We start from the raw sequence: 20,310 nt of genomic DNA, 5'->3' as shown, positions 1-20,310 counted from the left end.
GGGGTGATGATGGGGGGGGGGGGTGATGATGGGGGGGGGGTGATGATGGGGGGGGGGGGTGATGATGGGGGGGGGGGGGGGGGGTGTGACCTCTCCAGGCCGGGCTGACCCGGGGGGTCGGGATCTGCGGCCCGGTTCCAAGGCGGGTTGGGTGCTGGCGGCGGACTCCCCGCCCCCCGGGGATTACCTGACTTGCGGCTCATTCGCTTCTCCCAGCCGGACGGCAACGGCTCACCTCCTCGGCCATGGCTCCGCGTCCGAGTGAGCGGAGCGTACGACAACCGAGCCTGAGCGGGGGGCGGGGCACGGATCCCCGTCCCGATTGGCCGGACCGGACGTCCATCACGAGAGCCGCATCTCCTATTGGCGGAGAACTCGCTCTCCGTCACGTCCGGGGCCGCCCATCACCGACTGCAACCGAACTTGCTGCGGCCACCCATTGGATAGCGAGTCCGCGTCCCCGCCCCTTCCAGCAGGCGCATCGCTCTATTGGTTCGTAGCTACGTCCATCAACCTCTCCCCGTGCGCCCATTGGCTGAACCGGCCGTCACCTAGACCCCGCGGGGGGCGAGTTTGCGGCCTCAGTCGCCGTTGCCGGGGGAGAGGCAGCCCGAGTGGGAGTAGCGGGGGGGAGGTCCGCAGGTAAGTGTCTGAGAGGCCGCCTCATCGGAAATCCGGGCCGAATGGGGAAACCCGTCAAATAGATCCCGCGGAGAAGCGGCTGCCGCAGATATCTGTGCAGCCTGGTCAGATAGGCCGCAGTGGGGGTGTTGGTGTTGCCGGGGGAAGGGGAGGGAGGGTGGGGGGGGGCACTGGCCGGGGGGAAGGGGAGGGTGGGGGGGGGGGCACTGGCTGGGGGAAGGGGGAGGGTGGGGTGGGGGGGGGCACTGGCCGGGGGAAGGGGAGGGTGGGGGGGGGGGCACTGGCCGGGGGAAAGGAAGGGGAGTGTGGGGGGGGGCACTGGCCGGGGGAAGGGGAGGGTGGGGGGGGCACTGGCCGGGGAAGGGGAGGGAGGGTGGGGGGGGCACTGGCTGGGGGAAGGGGGAGGGTGGGGAGGGGGCACTGGCTGGGGGGAGGGTGGGGGGGGGGCACTGGCCAGGGGAAGGGCACTGGCCGGGGGAAGGGGAGGGTGGGGGGGGGGGCACTGGCTGGGGGAAGGGGAGGGTGGGGGGGGGGCACTGGCCGGGGGAAGGGGAGGGTGGGGGGGGGGGGGCACTGGCCGGGGGAAGGGGGAGGGTGGGGGGGGGGGGGCACTGGCCGGGGAAGGGGAGGGTGGGGGGGGGCACTGGCCGGGGGAAGGGGAGGGTGGGGGGGGGCACTGGCCGGGGGAGGGTGGGGGGGGGGCACTGGCCGGGGGAAGGGGAGGGTGGGGGGGGGCACTGGCGGGGGAAGGGGAGGGTGAGGGTGGGGGGGGGGCACTGGCTGGGGAGGGTGGGGAGCGGGCACTGGCCGGGGAAGGGGAGGGTGGGGGGGGGCACTGGCCGGGGAAGGGAGGGTGGGGGGGGGGCACTGGCCGGGGGAGGGTGGGGGGGGGGCACTGGCCGGGGGAAGGGGAGGGTGGGGGGGGGCACTGGCCGGGGGAAGGGGAGGGGTGAGGGTGGGGGGGGGGGCACTGGCTGGGGGAGGGTGGGGAGCGGGCACTGGCTGGGGGAGGGTGGGGGGGGCACTGGCCGGGGGGAAGGGCACTGGCCGGGGGAAGGGGAGGGTGGGGGGGGGCACTGGCCGGGGGAAGGGGCACTGGCCGGGGGAAGGGGAGGGTGGGGGGGGGCACTGGCCGGGGAAGGGCACTGGCCGGGGGAAGGGGAGGGTGGGGGGGGGCACTGGCCGGGGGAAGGGGAGGGTGGGGGGGGCACTGGGCCGGGGGAAGGGGAGGGTGGGGGGGGCACTGGCCAGGGGAAGGGGAGGGTGAGGGGGGGCACTGGCCGGGGGAAGGTGAGGGTGGGGGGGGGGGGCACTGGCCGGGGGGTGGGGGGGGGCACTGGCCGGGGGAAGGGGAGGGTGGGGGGGGGGGCACTGGCCGGGGGGTGGGGGGGGGCACTGGCCGGGGGAAGGGGGGGGTGGGGGGGGGCACTGGCCGGGCAGGGGAAGGGGAGGGTGGGGGGGGGGGCACTGGCCGGGGGGTGGGGGGGGGCACTGGCCGGGGGAAGGGGAGGGTGGGGGGGGGGCACTGGCCGGGGGAAGGGGAGGGTGGGGGGGGGCACTGGCCGGGGGAAGGGGAGGGGGGGGGCACTGGCCGGGGGAAGGGGAGGGTGGGGGGGGGCGCTGGCCGGGGGAAGGGGAGGGTGGGGGGGGGGCACTGGCCGGGGGAAGGGGAGGGTGGGGGGGGGCACTGGCCGGGGGAAGGGGAGGGTGGGGGGGGGCACTGGCCGGGGGAAGGGGAGGGTGGGGGGGGGCACTGGCCGGGGAAGGGGAGGGGGGGGGCGCTGGCCGGGGGAAGGGGAGGGGTGGGGGGGGGGCACTGGCCGGGGGAAGGGAGGGTGGGGGGGGGGGCACTGGCCGGGGGAAGGGGGGGGCACTGGCCGGGGGAAGGGGAGGGTGGGGGGGGGGCACTGGCCGGGGGAAGGGGGGGGGGGCACTGGCCGGTGGAAGGGGAGGGTGGGGGGGGCACTGGCCGGTGGAAGGGGAGGGTGGGGGGGGGCACTGGCCCGGGGGGAGGGTGGGGGGGGCACTGGCCGGGGGAAGTGGGGGGGGGCACTGGCGGGGGAAGGGGGGGGCACTGGCCGGGGGAAGGGGAGGGTGAGGGGGGGGCACTGGCCGGGGGAAGGGGAGGGTGCGGGGGGGGCACTGGCCGGGGGAAGGGGAGGGTGGGGGGGTGCACTGGCCGGAGGGAAGGGGGAGGGTGGGGGGGGGGCACTGGCCGGGGGAAGTGGGGGGGGGCACTGGCCGGGGGAAGGGGAGGGGGGGGCACTGGCCGGGGGAAGGGGAGGGGGGGCACTGGCCGGGGGAAGGGGAGGGTGGGGGGGGCACTGGGACGGGGAGGGTGGGGGGGGGGCACTGGCCGGGGGAAGGGGAGGGTGGGGGGGGTGCACTGGCCGGGGGAAGTGGGGGGGGGGCACTGGCTGGGGGAAGGGGAGGGTGGGGGGGGGGGCACTGGCCGGGGAAGGGGAGGGTGGGGGGGTGCACTGGCGGGGGAAGGGGAGGGTTGGGGGCACTGGCCGGGGAAGTGGGGGGGGGGGGGGCACTGGCCGGGGGAAGGGGAGGGTGGGGGGGGGCACTGGCCGGGGGAAGGGGAGGGTGGGGGGGGGGGCACTGGCCGGGGGAAGGGGAGGGTGGGGGGGGGGGGGGCACTGGCCGGGGGAAGGGGAGGGTGGGGGGGGGCACTGGCCGGGGAGGGTTGGGGGGTGCACTGGCCCGGGGAAGGGGAGGGGTGGGGGGCACTGGCCGGGGAAGGGGAGGGTGGGGGCACTGGCCGGGGGAAGGGGAGGGTGGGGGGCACTGGCCGGGGGAAGGGGAGGGTAGGGGGGGGGGCACTGGCCGGGGGAAGGGGAGGGTGGGGGGGGGGGCACTGGCCGGGGGAAGGGGGAGGGTGGGGGGGGCACTGGCCGGGGGAAGGGGAGGGTGGGGGGGTGCACTGGCCGGGGGAAGGGGAGGGTGGGGGGGGGGCACTGGCATTGGGAAGGGGAGGGGGGGGCACTGGCCGGGGGAAGGGGAGGGTGGGGGGGCGGGGGCACTGGCCGGGGGAAGGGGAGGGTGGGGGGGGGGCACTGGCCGGGGGAAGTGGGGGGGGCACTGGGCCGGGGGAAGGGGAGGGTGGGGGGGGCACTGGCCGGGGGAAGGGGAGGGTGGGGGGGTGCACTGGCCGGGGGAAGGGGAAGGGTGGGGGGGGGGGCACTGGCCGGGGAAGTGGGGGGGGGGGGCACTGGCCGTGGGAAGGGGAGGGGTGGGGGGGGCGCACTGGCCGGGGGAAGGGGAGGGTGGGGGGGGGGCACTGGCTGGGGGAAGGGGAGGGTGGGGGGGGGGGCACTGGCCGGGGGAAGGGGAGGGGGGGGCACTGGCCGGGGGAAGGGAGGGGGGGCACTGGCCGGGGGAAGGGGGAGGGGGGGGCACTGGCCGGGGGAGGGGGGGGCACTGGCCGGGGGAGGGGGGGCACTGGCCGGGGAGGGGAGGGGCGGCACTGGCCGGGGAGGGGAGGGCACAGGGGAGGGGAGGGGGGGGCACTGGCCGGGGGAGGGGAGGGGGGGGCACTGGCCGGGGGAGGGGAGGGGGGGGCACTGGCCGGGGGAGGGGAGGGGGGCACTGGCCGGGGGAGGGGAGGGGGGGCACTGGCCGGGGGAGGGGAGGGGGGTGCACTGGCCGGGGGAGGGGAGGGGGGTGGGGACTGGCCGGGGGAGGGGGGGGTGGGGGGTCGGCCGGGGGTGGGGACTGGCCGGGGGAGGGGTGTGGGGGCCGGCCGGGGGAGGGGGTTCGGCCAGGGCGGGGGCGGGGGGCCGGCTGGGGGAGGGGGGGCCGGGCACACCGCCGTCCAGCCCCCATCCCGCCGCCCGACCCCCATCCCGCCGCCCGACCCCCATCCCGCCGCCCGACCCCAGAGGCACTTTGGCTCGTTGTGTCTGTGCTGGCTCCTTGGAAGTATGCAAAGTGTCCCACTCCCCTTTCCCGATGTCCCCACTCCCCTTTCCCGATGTCCCACTCCCCTTTCCCGATGTCCCACTCCCCTTTCCCGATGTCCCACTCCCCTTTCCCGATGTCCCACTCCCCTTTCCCGATGTCCCACTCCCCTTTCCCGATGTCCCACTCCCCTTTCCCGATGTCCCTGCGCATGCTTCCCTTCCAATATTTGTCCAGCTCTCTTTTGGCATTTACCCTTGAAGTTGCTTCCACCGAGCTTTCAGACAGATGGTCCCAGATCACATCTCTTTAAAGTTCATATGGATACGGTGCTTTTGTCCAGCACAGTGTCCCACAAAGTTGCATTGTTGAGCTTTATTATAAACGCCTCCTTTTTTTTTTTCCATCTTCCCAGGAATTCCTCAGGATGATTGAGATAATTTGCAATGATCGTTTGGGAAAGAAAGTCCGAGTGAAGTGCAAGTATCCTTTATGAATGGGGATGAGAAACATATCAGCTACGATTGAATGGTGGAGCAGACTCAATGGGCCGAATGGCCTAATTCTGCTCCTGTGTCTTATGGTGGGCAGTAAAATATTCCTGCTGTCTTTTTGATTGGGATATTGGCGGTTAAGTGAACTCAGTGAGCAGTAGTCTGCTGATTTTCTGAATTGTTGGCTATGGGCTGTATAATTAGTAACCTACTAGTAGAGACAGAAAAAAAATTGAAGTGTCAGAATGTCAGATTGTGCATGCAAATTTGTTGAGATTTTTTGCTGTTTGAGGCCCCACCACGTCCAGCTAATCAGATGTATAGTGTTCCTACAAATTGCGAGTTCACAAGCCTTGTCACTCGATTTTCTGTAAATCATAAAGGTGAGTTTGGGAAATTCAAAGTCTCATTGTAGCTTTTGGGTCCATACAGCTGAAGGCACTGCTTTTAATGGTAGGGCCGACAGAGAGGGATGCACAGACATCCCGATTGAGGTAGTGGAGTGTTCAAGGGTTGAAGAGGTTGTGAAGATAGGAGGATATAAAGCCATGAAGGGACTTAAACAAGGATAAGAAGTTTAAATTTGAGATGTTGCAATATGTAGAGCAGCATTTTGAGAATGATGGTGTTGTCCACACTGTCAAAAGGTGCAGGGGGAGGTAATTGGTGATAATGCACTGTGGTAACAGTCAAGAGAATGTACTTTACAACATTGGTTGGGGATGTTTCACTGTTGTAAATCCCCCCATTAGATTTCTACATGTCAGCTTACAAGAACGATTTAAGGAGGGAGATTGGACATGGTAGATTTGATTGAGGAAGGGGTACTGAGGACTATTGTACAAATGTTAGAGGTAGCAGGTAATGTATTGGTCCGAATATGTTAAACTGGAGTTCTAATAGGGCAGCACGGTGGGGCAGTGGGTTAGCACTGCTGCCTCACGGCGCCGAGGTTCCAGGTTCGATCCCGGCTCTGGGTCACTGTCCGTGTGGAGTTTGCACATTCTCCCCGTGTTTGCGTGGGTTTCGCCCCCACAACCCAAAAGATGTGCCGGCTAGGTGGATTGACCGCGCTAAATTGCCCCTTAATTGGAAAAAATTAATTGGGTCCTCTAAATTTAAAAGAAAACTGGAGTTCTTTTTTTTTAATAAACATTTTATTGAGGTATTTATGGTTTTACAAGAACAGCAAAATAAACAATGTACATGAATTTATAAACATAGTGTAACAACAGTGGCAAGAGGGGGCATCCCTGTCTCGTCCCCTGATGTAGCCTAAAATAGTCTGATGTTGTCCTATTCGTCTGTACGCTCGCAACAGGAGCCTGATACAACAACCTGACCCAGTCAATAAAGCCCCGCCCAAATCCGAACCGCCCCAGTACCTCCCACAGATATTCCCATTCTACCCAATCAAAAGCCTTCTCTGCGTCCATTGTGACCACTACCTCCACCTCCCTACCTTCCAGGGGCATCATGATCACATTTAGCAGCCTTCTTACATTGGCCACCAACTGCCTTCTGTTGCTAACTTTTGGTTGGTTCAATTGGCTCTGTTTTATAACCTTTGCTCTCGAGTCGCCAGGTATCTTTATGATACCACCACGAGGTTCAAGTAATGATCAATAACTCAATACACCAATTGGTAAGATTCAAATCAAAGCACATTTAGTATACACAGTAAATCTCTACCCATGCATAAATTCTACTTCTAAGCTACTTCTACAACTAAGTGGCCTATACTTAGCTTTGGACTGGCCCACCAGGTCAGGGGAACAAATGGCCTTTCATTCGGGTTCTGAGTCTGCGGGATTCTAAAGCTGGTATGGACTAGTAGCGCCAATCTCGTAGCGAGCGTTGACTTAAGACTTACGGTCTTTTGGCGGCAGTTGAATAGGTCACGGTCAAGGGTTGGTTCGCGTTGCTGAGTGACCCTGTCAAGAAGGACGATTTGAACTTGGGGGCTTTACTTTATAGTCCCCAGGGGCTTCCCGCCTTTCGGGGCGGACCCCGTACCTGGTTTCAAGTGATTGGACTTCGTTCCAATCGCTTGGTTCGATTTCTCCAATACTGGAGCGGTTCCCTGATCGATGGGCGGTCTTTAGGTGTCTGTTAACCTCTTTTGTGTTGGCTCCTGCTGGCGCCGAGGAGTCTGGATTGGCTTTGTTTATCCCAAATGTTTCGATTGTACCTGGGTTTCGCACCTGGGTTTCGCTCTTTAGTATGTAGATGGCTGCTACATTATTATGCAGATGGCTGCTTGTATCGATGCTGTCTGGGCTTTTGCAGAGTTTAATACACAGTAAACTTGCACCTGCTAGTTTCTGCCTGTGTTGGCTGAATCTCCCTTCAGCCTTTGCTGTTCTCCATTTTATGTCGGGAGTTGGCCAACCCAGGTGGCTACACATCCGTTAACAAACCCCGTCTGGTCCTCCCCAATAATGTCCGGAACACGATCCTCCGTCCTAGAGGGCAAGATTTTGGCCAGCAGTTTGCCGTCCACATTCAGTAGGGATACCGGCCTATAGGACCCACACAGCTCCGAGTCCTGTCCCGTTTCATGATCAATGAGATCGTGGCCTGTGACATCGTCGGGGGAAGCACCCCACGCTCCCTTGCCTGATTGAATGTCCTTGTCAACAGCGGCCCCAATATCCAGAGAACTTTTTATAGAACTCCACTGGATACCCGTCCGGCTCCGGGGCTTTACCCGACTGCATGGCCTTCAAACCCTCCGCTATCTCTTCCAACCCGATCGGGGCCCCAGCCCTTCTACCAACCCGCCGTCCACCTTCGGGAAATTCAGACCCCTAAGCAGTGCCTTATCTCCTCCGGCCCCGCTGGGGGTTCCGACCCATACAGCCCACTATAAAACTCCTTGAATGCCTTATTCACCCCTGCTGAGTCTCCAACCAAGCTCCCGTCCTCATCCTTTACTTTTCCTATCTCCCTGGCTGCCTCCCTCTTTCTCAGCTGCTGTGTAAGCATTCTACTGGCTTTCTCCCCATGCTCATAGATCACCCCCCTCGCCTTTCTCAGCTGCTCTGTAGTTAACAAGCCAAACTCCGCCTGTAGCCTCCGTTGTTCCCTTAAAAGCCCTGCCTCTGGGGTCTCCGCATACCTACTGTCGACCTGCAATATCTCCTTTATCAGTCGGTCCGTCTCTGCTCTGTCTACCTTCTCCCTGTGGGTCCGTTTCGCGATCAGCTCCTCTCTAACCACTGCCTTCAATGCCTCCCAGACCACCGCTGCCTAAACTTCAACTGTGTCGTTGACTTCCAGGTAGTTCTGAATACATTTCCTCAGCCGCCCACACACCTCCTCAGCTAAAGTCCCACATCAGCTCCAGTGCAGGCGCTGGCTACTCTCCTTGCTAACCTGCAGGTCAACCCAGTGCGGGGCATGATCTGAGATTGTGATCGCCGAGTACCCCCGTGTCCACCCACCCCGTCAGTAGAGCCCTGTTCAAATTTTAAAAAGTCAATCCGGGGAGTACACTTTATGCACGTGTTAGTAGAAGCAGAACTCTTTCACTCTCGGCTGCCCAAATCTCCATGGCCCACCCTCCCCATCTGCTCCATGAACGCCTTTAGCTCCTTTGCCTTGCTAGCCCGCCTTTGAGCTCGACAGATCTAAACCAGGGTCAATCACTGTGTTGAAGTCCCCTCCCCATGACCAACTTGCAAATCTAGGTCCGGGATCTTCCCCAGCATCCTCTTTATAAACTCCACATCATCCCAATTTGAGCATACACATTTACGAGTACCACCTGCACCCCCTCCAGTTTCCCACTGACCATAATGTACCGACCTCCCACATCCATAACTATTCTTCCCGCCTCAAACACCACTCACTTATTGATCAGGATCGCGACCCCTCTAGTCTTTGAGTCCAGCCCGAATGAAAAACCTGTCCGACCCATCCCTTCCTTAATCTGATCTGATCAGCGACTCTAAGGTACGACTCCTGTAGCATTACCACATCCGCCTTCAGTCCCCTCAGATGCGCGAATACGCGTGCCCTTTTGACCGGCCCATTTAATCCTTTTACATTCCAGGTGATCCGCCTAGTAGGGGGCTCATCGCCCCCACCCCCCCCAACCGCCCCCACCTTCGCCGATCAGCCATCACCTTTCTTGGGGCAGCCTCCACCGACCCGCCCCCAGGCAACCGCTGCCCCCGACCTCCTTTCTGTCCCTCGGCAACAATCCCTCCCTCGTCAGCATAGCAACTCTTCTTCCCGCCCCCCCCCCCCCCCCCCCCCGCCCCCCGGCCAGGAACAGCACCATGTAAACCGACCCCCTTCGACAAGCATAACTACCCCACTGCGCTTCCGTGAGCTAGCCCGTCCAGCTAGCTTGATGACCACCGCCCATGGCGCCAGACATTCTCCCACCTATTGTTCCCCCCCCCCTGCAACGCTCATACATACATACACAAACGAAAAACCAGTCCCAACACAATTGCCCTAGAAAAAAAACGATAAACAAAGAAAAGAGCAAACAGAAAATCCAGCATCTAACAAACCCAGCTGCGTCCCTCATCAGTGCAAATGTAAACTTTAACTCACTCAGCTCTGCAACTGGTCAAACCAATGCTGAAGGATTACAAATAACGTCTGAAAAACAAGAAACTTTTTGAATGTGAACGTTGCAGCAAAGTTCAAAGTCCTCAATCCGCCACCAGTCCTTTCCTTTCCGCGAAGTACATCGCTTCCTCGGGCCACTCAAAATAAAAGTGTTGCGGACTTCCGGTGACGGCGGGTGGAAGGCGGCTGCACAATGGAGGGCTCCCGTTCGGGAACGGCATTTTCGGGGCTTTAGGCCCGGTCCCAGGGTCCACGGAGGCAGCAAAAGCAGGGAGAAGGCACAGATTAAAAAATAAAATGTTGAGGGTGACCAAAAAAACGGCCGTAAAAAAGCAGCTGAAGGTCCGTCGGGGAGTGGAAAGGTCACCACGGGGTCACCAAGGAAAATGGAGGCTGGAGCACCAGGGAAGGCCGCATTGCTTACGGCTGAAGAAATAACTAAGGTGATGGCCGCGGAATTTGAAAAGCAGTTGGCGCAGATTGCGAAATGCATGGAGATGGTGAGGAAGGAGATGAGGGAGGTTTTGAGTGTGCTGGTGGAGGAGGCGGTTTCCCCGGTGAGGACGGAGGTGGCGAGCGCAGTGGCGGAGGTGCGAGAGCAAGGGGAGGCGCTGAAGGAAGTGGAGGAGACGTTATTGCAGCACGGTGATCAACTTGCCTCGATGGGGAAGGAGATGCGGAAGGTGATGGACACTAACCAGGATCTGCGAGGAAAAATGGAAGACCTGGAAAACAGATCCAGGCGACGAATCTGAGGATTGTGGGGCTGCCCGAAGGAGTTGAAGGACCGAAGCCGACTGAGTATTTTGCCGCGATGCTGGCAAAACTATTGGGGGAGGGGGAGGATCCCTCCCGATATGAACTGGATCGGGCTCATCGGTCGTGGAGGCCTGTACCAAAGGCGAGTGAGCCGCCAAGGGCAGTGACTCTGCTTCCATAGGTACAGTGTGAAGGAGAAGGTCCTGAGCTGGGCCAAGCAGAAGCGGGTGGTGCAGTTGGCTGGAGCTGGTATACGTGTATACCAGGACTTTACGGTGGAGCTGGCGAGGAGGCGGGCTGCCTTCAACCGGGTGAAGAGGGCACTGTACATTAGCAAGGTGCGGTGCGGCATTGTATATCCAGCAAAGCTGAGGGTGACTTACAAGCTCAGGGACTTTCATTTTGGAACGGCGGAAGCAGCGGAGGAGTTTGCGAAAGCAGGAGGACTGTGGCAGAACTGACAAATTGAGGAATGGCCATGTGCCGATGTAACCTCAATGATTGTATTTTCTTCTTTTTTGTATCACTGCGCGTGGGTGTAGAGGCTAAAGGAGCCAATGTTGTATATATTTGGACAAGGGAAGGGACGGGACTTTCACTTGAAATGAGGGCTCTTTGGGGTGTAGGTGGATATGCGGGGTTTGTGTGCTAAAAGGGGATCTTTGGGCTTTCCTAGGGCCGGGCAAGTGGGAAAGGGACCTGGGCGGGGGCCTCCACGCTGGCCGGTTTAAGCCGGCCAGTGAACGGGAGTGAGGTGGGGGGAGGGTCTGCGGCCATCGGAGCCTAGCAGAACCGGGTCCGAGTGGTCTAGCCGGGGTGGAAAGTTGGGGGGAAGGGACCGAGGTTGAGAGGAGGAGTTTTACAAGAGGCAGTGGACGGGAGGAGCTGGAGACCTGGGGGGGGGGGGGGGGGGGGTACCATGTACAGTACTCTTTCAGAGGCTGGATGGCGTGGGTAGGGGGGGGGGAGGGGAGCTGTGTAAGATTAAGGGTGACTACGGGTAATCCCTGATTCCTTTTTATCATTTGTTTATGTAAACATGCGGACTGAGGTTTGGGGGTTGGTGGGCGGATGGGATCGTTGTTATTATGGGGACTGACATATCTTGCTGATTATTGTTTATTGTTGATGGGTGGAAATGTGGGAGAAAATGTGAAAAAGGAGGAGAATTTTTAAAAAATCTTTTTTTAAAAAAAAAGAAAAAGGGTTGCTCCTCATACGTGACCCAGAGACCCAGTCCAAACTTCACCTTTTTCTTAAAAAGGGTCGACTTTATCTGATTGAACCCTGCTCTTCTCCTGGCCACCTCTGCACTCGGGTCCTGATAGATCCGCAGGATCCTGTTCTCCCATTTACAACTCCGTGTCTGCCTGGCCCACTGTAAAATACGCTCCTTGTCCAAATACCTGTGGAATCTCACCACCATTGCCGTGTGTGGGGTGGGCACTTGCGGCTCCCTCACAAGCACTGTGAGCCCTGTCCACCTCCCAAGGGTCAGGAGAATGTCCCATCCCCCAGCGTCTGCTCTTTCGGACCCCTCCGGGAGACCGACGATTCTCAGGTTCTGCCGGCGGGATCTATTCTCTAGGTCCTCCACCTTCTCCAGGAGCCTTTTCTGCTGATCTCTCAGCATCCCCACCTCCCAACTCCACTGCAGTTTGATCTTCCTCTTTCTCAGCCAGCGCCTTCTCTAGTTTCTGGATCGCCCGATTTTGGGCGTCCAATCTGAGCTCCAGCCGCGCAATTGATTCTTTAATCGGGTCCAAGCATTCCTGCTTCTGCTTGGCGAAGCACTCCTGGATAAATTGCATCAGCTACTCCGTCGACGGCTGGGTCGACAAGCCAGGACTCCGGTTGTCCGCCATGCTTTCCCCCGCACAGCTTCAGCCCAAGCCTTCTCTGTTTGTCTGTTTCTCCCTTTGCGAGAACTTCTAGTCCGTCTCTCTGTGCACCGATGTGGGAATCCAATCAACAATTGCCACTACCGTCAATTTTCCCAATCAAGTCCGGTAAAAAAAATCGGGGGGAAAGGTCCGCCCCGAGCGGGAGCCACCAAATGTGTGACCTACTCCTTCATAGCCGCCACCGGAAGTCCCCAAAAAACTGGAGTTCTAATAATAAGCAACTAAGGAATGACATAGACATAGAATTTACATTGCAGAAGGAGGCCATTCGGCCCATAGAGTCTGCACTGACCTTGGGAAAGAGCACCCCAAACCTCCACCTTATCCCCGTAACCCAGTAACCCCACCTAACCTTTTTAAGGGGCAATTTAGTCTGGCCAATCCACCTAACCTGCACATCTTTGGACTGTGGGAGGAAACCGGAGCACCCGGAGGAAACCCACGCAGACACGGGGAGAACGTGCAAACTCCGCACAGACAGTGACCCGGGAATCGAGCCTGGGTCCGTGGCATGTCAATGTGTGCACTAAACTGGCCCTCATCAAATGCCTTTGATGCATTGGCTGAGTTGACAATAAGTTTGCTTATCAGTTGAGTCTTTAATAAAATTCTACTGATTTGTAAAAGGTTCGGAAGTATTTGGGTTAAGATGACAGGGCTTTACTGGGAGCTAAATGTCCTGCACTGCACCCAGACTCATTGTGTTTCTGCGCGAGCTTGGAGACTTTTTTGCCCTTAACACTTCTCCCTCCAGTCCTGATGATACCATAAAAGATCTGAAGAAATTAATAGCTGCACAGACTGGAACAAAATGGGACAAGCTGGTCCTGAAGAAATGGTTTGTCCTTGTGTTCTTTTACATATTTACATTATTGACACTCATTTCTTGAATTACGCACGTCATGGATTTACTCAGTAACAGCAGTAACATGAATTTAGCAAGACCTAATAAGATGCGAACTGCCCAGCAATGGGTAGAAATCTGCCTAGTGACAGCAGTATTCAAAAGGTTGGATGAATCAGATATGAATAGTTTTTTAATAAATGCAGCTTATCTAGATGATTGGGAGATCAATGAGGTTTGTGCATACTCATGTCTAAGAGTCAAGGAATTTGAGAGGAGCCGACAGCCAAATACACAAGGCAGAATCAAAGTGGAACAAAGGTATTATCGCCAGTCTCCATCTAGCAGCCTGAAGACCAGTTGAAACTGAGCAGCCTCCAAAGCAGGCAGGCCAGTTTCCATTTGGCAGCCTGGAGGCCAAGTGTAACATCTAGCAGTGTGTGTGTGTTTCTTTAATAATTCTTACACAAAGACACTCCCACCCATGAACCGGTGTTCCAAGTTGGGCTACTCTTGCAGCTAACATCAGTGTGGTTGGTGACGTGTAGAATTTGCAGCACAGGGACAAACTCTGGCAAAGACCTCTGCTTCGAAGCAGCCTCAGCTCTAACCTTGCCTTTTGTTCATAAAATCATAGAATTTAGAGTGTAGAAGGAGGCCATTTGGCCCATTGAGTCTGCACCAGCCCTTGGAAAGAGCACCCTACCTAAGCCCACACCTCTATCCCAGTAAGCCCACCCAACCTTTTTGGACACTAAGGGGCAATTTAGCACGGCCAATCCACCTAACCTGCACATCTTTGGACAGAGTGGGAGGAAACCGGAGCACCCGGAGGAAACTCCCACGGACACTGGGAGAACGTGCAGACTCCGCACAGACAGTGACCCAAGTCGGGAATCGAACCCGGTTTCCTGGAGCTGTGAAGCAACTGTGCTGCCCCATTCTACTTATACAGAATTCTAAATTTTTTTTTTTGCAAAACGGTTACATTGGGCTGGTCGTTATTGAGTTTATCTTGCTGTGAAAATAATGCTGGATTGTAATTCTTTTCAGCACCATGTAGCCCTTGTGAAGAAATTGGGAACGCCATCCTGCAAAGGTCCAAGTGGCTGAAAGGGTCTATTTCAACTCTTTTTCTTCTAATTTAACTTCTTCTGATTCCAGGTATACCATCTTCAAGAATCATGTTCAGTTGCAAGATTGTATCTTTTGATGTTGTAAACCTATTGCCAGTTGGCTTCCTGCCTTTTCTGTATGAATGGAGCAAAAGGGATTAGAAAATATTTACACCTTCCTGATAGCACCGTGCTCAAACTTCTGAAAGTTTGCCCGCCGCTCGAAAGGGGAACGGCGCAGGACAAAGTTTTCAGCAAGTCAGAAATGGAGTGTAACCTAGGGGCAGCACGGTGGCGCAGTGGGTTAGCCCTGCAGTCCCACGGCGGCGAGGTCCCAGGTTCGATCCCGGCTCTGGGTCACTGTCCGTGTGGAGTTTCCACATTCTCCCCGTGTATGCGTGGGTTTCGCCCCCACAACACAAAGATGTGCAGAATAGGTGGATTGACTGCGCTAAATTGCCCCTTAATTGGAAAAAATGAATTGGGTACTCGAAAAAAATTTTTTAATGGAGTGTAATTTAACAGGGCGGTGGCGGGAGCGACACAGTAGGGTTTCCCGCCGTTCATGAGGGTAACTCCGCACCATCTTCTCGAGGGCAATTAGGAATGGGTGATTAATGCTGGGTCTAGCCCATTAATTAATTATTTTTAAAAGCTGCCGACTTCAGAATCCCACGGGGGACAAAACCCCAGTGTGAAGACCCATGGTGTGCGCATGCAGCATGGAACATTTTTGTTAATAAGAGGGATGCATATTGCTGAGCGCTGGTGAAGTCTCGGAAGCAGGGCATTGGCAAATCCGTCTCCCATTGACCAGGGCAAGTTTAACCATGACTTTAAGGAATGATAGCAGCAGTCCAAAGGTATTAACTGCTCCCATTTCCTATCCTAGAAATGATTGTGTACCTGCTCCCCCTCCCCCACCCACCTACCTCTCCAATGGCTGAGTTGCAGGAGGGAAACGTGTATGGCTTGGTGCTACAGTAGTTTTCGAGGTTGATTAACATGAAGCATGGGATAGAATCTTTTGGGTTGGGTGTTGGCTTTGTGAGTACTTTAATGGACCAAATGCAAAGTAAAATTCTAAAATGCGACCTTCCTCTCCCTTTCCTGTATCCGAATGCAACTTTATTTACTGTACCAGCCATCTCATGATCTCTTGAAGACTACCAGTTGCCATCAAATTGAACACCGTTTTTCTCAACTTAGTCTCAACTGAGACTATCTTAGTCATTCACTTGGCTGTTCAGATGATAGTGATTCCAGCCTAGGTATTTTGTGCTCTCTTGTAGCATAAACGGGTGAATCCGTAACTTCCAAAACTATTCGATACAAATTGGAGATTGTAATGTCGTGATTATGCTACTCCACCTGAAAATTGCAGCAACAACCCAGGGAAAGGGAGTACGAACCCTGCTTGGCTGCTCTGAATTTAGTTTTAAAATCTGGTGCAGATAAACGTGGCAATGGAACTGCCAGATTGCGATTTTTTTTAAAAACCCGATTGTTTCATTAATATCCTTCAGGGAAGGAAATCTACCCTCTTTCCCCAACCTGGCCTCTCCCGAGATCCCAGTCAGGAACAAGCGAAGGTTAGAGGCTGGAAACGGTCCACTCTTTCGACCTGGTCTTCCCAATGTAAATGTGGTGCATTATGCTGTCTTCCTCGGAGCGCCACGATGGGCCATGCAGGAAATGGATACAAGGGCTCAATTAGGGGGTAAAATATCCAGACCCCATGAGATGCTGGAAACTGGTGCCAAGAGATAATTTTCTGTTGTAGGACGCAAACCCTGTAGGTGATGATCCCTTCCGCAGCCAGCAACAGGCCCGGCTTCGTCTTGAAGGGGTATATCGAATCCGTGGCTGGGATTTTCCCCAATGTCGGCAAAGGATGATGCCGGGTGGGAAAAGCAGCGTTGAAGCCTTCGCTGGCAAATGTGACTTTTTCCGCCATGTAGTGTGGAATTTTGGGGGGAGGGGGGGGGATATTGAAAAGTCAAGTGTTCCACAACAAGTCACTAGCAGGGCAGCCTCACTCCAGGATTCAGGCGCTGTTTTTAAAGGCCTCCCCTGTGGACAGCTAGCAAAACAGTTCACCCAGATGCATCCCTGTGGGCATCCATTCTGACCGCACGCTGCCATGGATGGATTTTTTGACGTGGAGGGATGAGTCCGGCCCATGGGCCTGATGATAATTTATTGTAATGAACGTCGGGAAACGCGACCAGTCACTGATGGTGGGAGGTGGCAAATGGTGTCCAGCTTTCACGTTGCCGTGAAACGCGACTTTGGACGTCTCGCGATACTTTCTGCTCCTGTTGCCGAAACTGCAGGAGTGAAAAACCCCATCCTGTGTTCAAATGAACCTGCTGGACCCCCAGATCCTCCCTAACCTATCAGGTTCCAGGTCCCCCCTAACCTCTCCGGTTCCGGGTTCCCCCCTAACCTCTCCGGTTCCGGGTTCCCCCCTAACCTCTCCGGTTCCGGGTTCCCCCCTAACCTCTCCGGTTCCGGGTTCCCCCCTAACCTCTCCGGTTCCGGGTTCCCCCCTAACCTCTCCGGTTCCGGGTTCCCCCCTAACCTCTCCGGTTCCGGGTTCCCCCCTAACCTCTCCGGTTCCGGGTCCCCCCTAACCTATCCGGTTCCGGGTCCCCCCCTAACCTATCCGGTTCCGGGTCCCCCCCTAACCTATCCGGTTCCGGGTCCCCCCCTAACCTCTCCGGTTCCGGGTCCCCCCTAACCTCTCCGGTTCCGGGTCCCCCCTAACCTCTCCGGTTCCGGGTTCCCCCCTAACCTCTCCGGTTCCGGGTTCCCCCCTAACCTATCCGGTTCCGGGTCCCCCCTAACCTATCCGGCTCCGGGTCTCCCCCCCTAACCTCTCCGGTTCCGGGTCTCCCCCCCTAACCTCTCCGGTTCCGGGTCCCCCCCCCTAACCTCTCCGGTTCCGGGTCCCCCCCCTAACCTCTCCGGTTCCGGGTCCCCCCCCCTAACCTATCCGGTTCCGGGTCTCCCCCCCCCTAACCTATCCGGTTCCGGGTCTCCCCCCCCCCCCCCCAACCTATCCGGTTCCAGGTCCCCCCCTAACCTCTCCGGTTCCGGGTCTCCCCCCCCCCCCCTAACCTATCCGGTTCCGGGTCCCCCCTAACCTATCCGGTTCCAGGCCCCCCCTAACCTATTCGGTTCATATAAATACCATCCAGTTCCTCAATTATTTTCTGAACCTTGATCCAGTCGCCAGAGCCTCTAACTTTTCTAAAGTATCTAGACTTGGCCCTTTTGGCTAACGAGGACATTTTAATCTGGGAAACACTGCTGTGGCTGTTCCCTGCAGCTTGTCCACAGCCTGGCTACTGCCCCACTTATCGCAGAATCAACAGTGGAGCCAGTATTCTAAAGGAGGTCTAACCAAGGTCTTGTACAAGGACAGAATTGTATCTTAGTAACTTATCATGTGAATAATCAGCGGAGGCCTCCTCGCACTCCACACAGCAGGATCGGAGAAACTGCTTGGCTGAGGGAGTTTGCATTCGCTGAATAAATAAATCATGTGAATAGAGCCTAGATGCTGCTCGTTTTAGCTTCAGCCTCCTGTCTTGATCATGACCTTTCAGCGAGGGATGCTCTCAGCACCCAGACCCTTTTCCTTCACCAATGACCTCCATTCTGTTCACTGCACACTGTGCATATATATTTAGCATCAGACGTGCCACTTTTCGCAGTTGAATGTGATTTGCCAATCATTAGACCATGGGCAGAATTCTCAGGCCGTTCGCTGGCGCAGTGATTCGCTGTTCCTGCCGGCAGCGCACCCTCCGCCCGCGGGTTTCCGGGCGGCTTGGGGTGGTTTCAGTGGGAAACCCCATTGACAGGCGGCTGGGGTAGGGAATCCTGCCGCTAGGGAATGGGCTGGCACCGGAGCGGACTGGCAACGGAGGTCCCTGGCTCAAATCTCCCAACATGTCGAGACGGTTACAGGAATTGGGAATCCTCGACAGTCCTAACACCCACAGATAATTTATATAATCTGGAAACTTGCGGCTCATCTCCCCAACTCTTAAACCAGGTTATTAATATCGTTGGTAAATAGGAAAGTTCCAAACATCGATCCCTGTGGAATAGCAACCACTTGCTAAGCAAATTCAAACCCAATGACCATCTTTTACCGATTAGCATCCTGCTTTTGGTTCAAAGGGAAGAAACTATCACTAACTCAATCTTCCAGAGAAGGTTCCTCCAAGCTTCCTGAAGATCCAATCCCTTCCTTTTGATTATTGCCCCAATTCCGTCTACCCCCGCTCACTAACCCGGTGACTTCTTCAAAATAATTCAAGTTCCTTTGGTTCAGATGTGGTGTGGGAAGGGCTTTTTTGTTTCGATTATTTGAGGCGGCATTCCGTGAGGAAGGGCAATCCAGGTCATCCTTCATGTTGCTGTGTGAAGTAGGATTGAATTGGGCGCCGTAATGCGGCCTGTGCATTCCTCAGCATCGATGTGCCTTAACCAGGCTGCCTGCAGATGAGATCCATGATGGGATGAACCTGGAGCTGTACTACCAGTAAAAGAGATTGCACCATGAGGCGGACCAGCTTATCACCGACCATCGACACCATTCATCGAGAGAGAAGACTTGTGACTTCACAATGAAGCTTTTGTGTTTGCTTTTCTGAAGAACACTGATGATTTGTTATTGTATATTTTCCTGAACTATGTTCCCCGTTTTTTTTTCCTTTATATTTCATAACAGCTTTAATATCAGGTTTCTTATGCATGTCCAGTCTGAGGTTTTGTTTTTTAAATCCCCCAAATTATAGATGGATAATGTTGCTGCGTGTGTGTTGCAACAGCTTTTTCCTTCCTTGCCACATGCCATGCTTAGCCGAGCAGCGAGAGTGCTTCCCAGAGCTGAGGTTTATCAGTACGCGACACTTTCCACTCTGCGGCCTCTTCAACTTGTGTACTGAGGGTGCTGGTAGCCAGCATTCTGTGTACCGAGACGCAAGACTTGCAAGTGATCACTGGGTTAGGGAGGGGATAGATAGACAGTGACAGTGATTCGGTCTTTCGGGTTAACCTTAGAGGTTGGAAGCGAGCATTCTATTATTCCCTTTCCCTGAGTACGTATGCAAGAAACTCAATTAGCAGGATGGTGGCAGGAGAGAATGCGACTTCCAAAAATATTCTGCCCCTTGTCGAACCAGGCACTGTTGAAGGGAACCATGTTTATATGTCTGTTTAAATAAATAGAATTAAAATCTGGAGATTTGCTTCACTGTGTCTCTGCTTCTTAGGATGCACTCTTCTTGTGCATCATGCTATAAATGATGCTTAGTCGCTGTCCTTGTGAGCTACTTGGACAGCTAATGCTAATATCTGATGAATACACCTTTTATTTCAAGCTAACATACTTGTCTGTGTTTAAATGGATGGTCACCCCACTGACCTTGTGTCAGAACCAGTTTTTTTTTTGTCTGCTACCAGCTTAAATGTTCCAAGCCGCAGACCATCCTGACTTGGTGATATACCGGCCGTCCCTTCACTGTCGCTAGGTCAAACATCCTGGAATTCTCCCTAACAGCACTGTGGGTGTACCGACAGCACACAGACTGTCGCGGATCAAGAAGGCAGCTCACCACCTTCGAGAGGACAATTGGGGATCGGCAATGAATGCTGGCCTGCTAGCGACGCATCCAAAATCGAATAAAAGGAACTCTTACTACCTGCACTGCAGCTAGCCTATCAACAAAGGCTGCTGTAGAGATTTTTGCATTGATGTATTTTCCCTGGGATCCCAAAATAGCTGAGGGTAGATGATGACTCTCTCTTCCCTCCCCGTTCACCTGAACATAAATAGCCACAGTGCCCGCTGACCTGCTGTGAAGCAGCTGTATTTTGTAGCCTTTGCCCCAAATGGACTCCCGGAGGCCTGATACCTGATGGAACCACAGAGGGAAATCGGCAACGGTGTGGCCCGTCCGGCGTGTCTGTCCCCCCTGTCCTTACTGCGGCACGGTCATGGTATTAACACCAGGCTGGCTCACCAAGCGACTTGAACCAAT

At 56.7% G+C, this 20,310-nt stretch overlaps 1 protein-coding gene across 1 annotated transcript; it reads left to right on the top strand.

Annotated features, from left to right (window-relative positions):
- Positions 1–600: 600 nt before the first annotated feature.
- Positions 601–19,512, top strand: ubl5 (ubiquitin like 5). The gene is made up of 5 exons (XM_072490945.1): positions 601–642; positions 4,964–5,031; positions 13,047–13,130; positions 14,301–14,338; positions 18,770–19,512. The coding sequence occupies exons 2-5, from the start codon at positions 4,976–4,978 to the stop codon at positions 18,811–18,813; spliced, it is 222 nt and encodes a 73-aa protein (XP_072347046.1). The 5' UTR covers positions 601–642; positions 4,964–4,975; the 3' UTR covers positions 18,814–19,512.
- Positions 19,513–20,310: the final 798 nt, after the last annotated feature.

Source organism: Scyliorhinus torazame, chromosome 27 (assembly GCF_047496885.1).
Source record: "Scyliorhinus torazame isolate Kashiwa2021f chromosome 27, sScyTor2.1, whole genome shotgun sequence".
NCBI lineage: Eukaryota > Metazoa > Chordata > Chondrichthyes > Carcharhiniformes > Scyliorhinidae > Scyliorhinus > Scyliorhinus torazame.
This window is presented reverse-complemented; position numbering and strand designations above follow the sequence as displayed.

What these genes read in the sequence shown, in the direction of transcription:
- ubl5 (XM_072490945.1), top strand. Translation starts at nt 4,976, where the DNA reads ATGATTGAGATAATTTGCAATGATCGTTTGGGAAAGAAAGTCCGAGTG. An exon ending in AAAGTCCGAGTGAAGTGCAA is followed by an intron (nt 5,032 to 13,046) that starts GTATCCTTTATG and finishes TTCTCCCTCCAG; the next exon opens with TCCTGATGATACCATAAAAG. An exon ending in AAGCTGGTCCTGAAGAAATG is followed by an intron (nt 13,131 to 14,300) that starts GTTTGTCCTTGT and finishes TTCTGATTCCAG; the next exon opens with GTATACCATCTTCAAGAATC.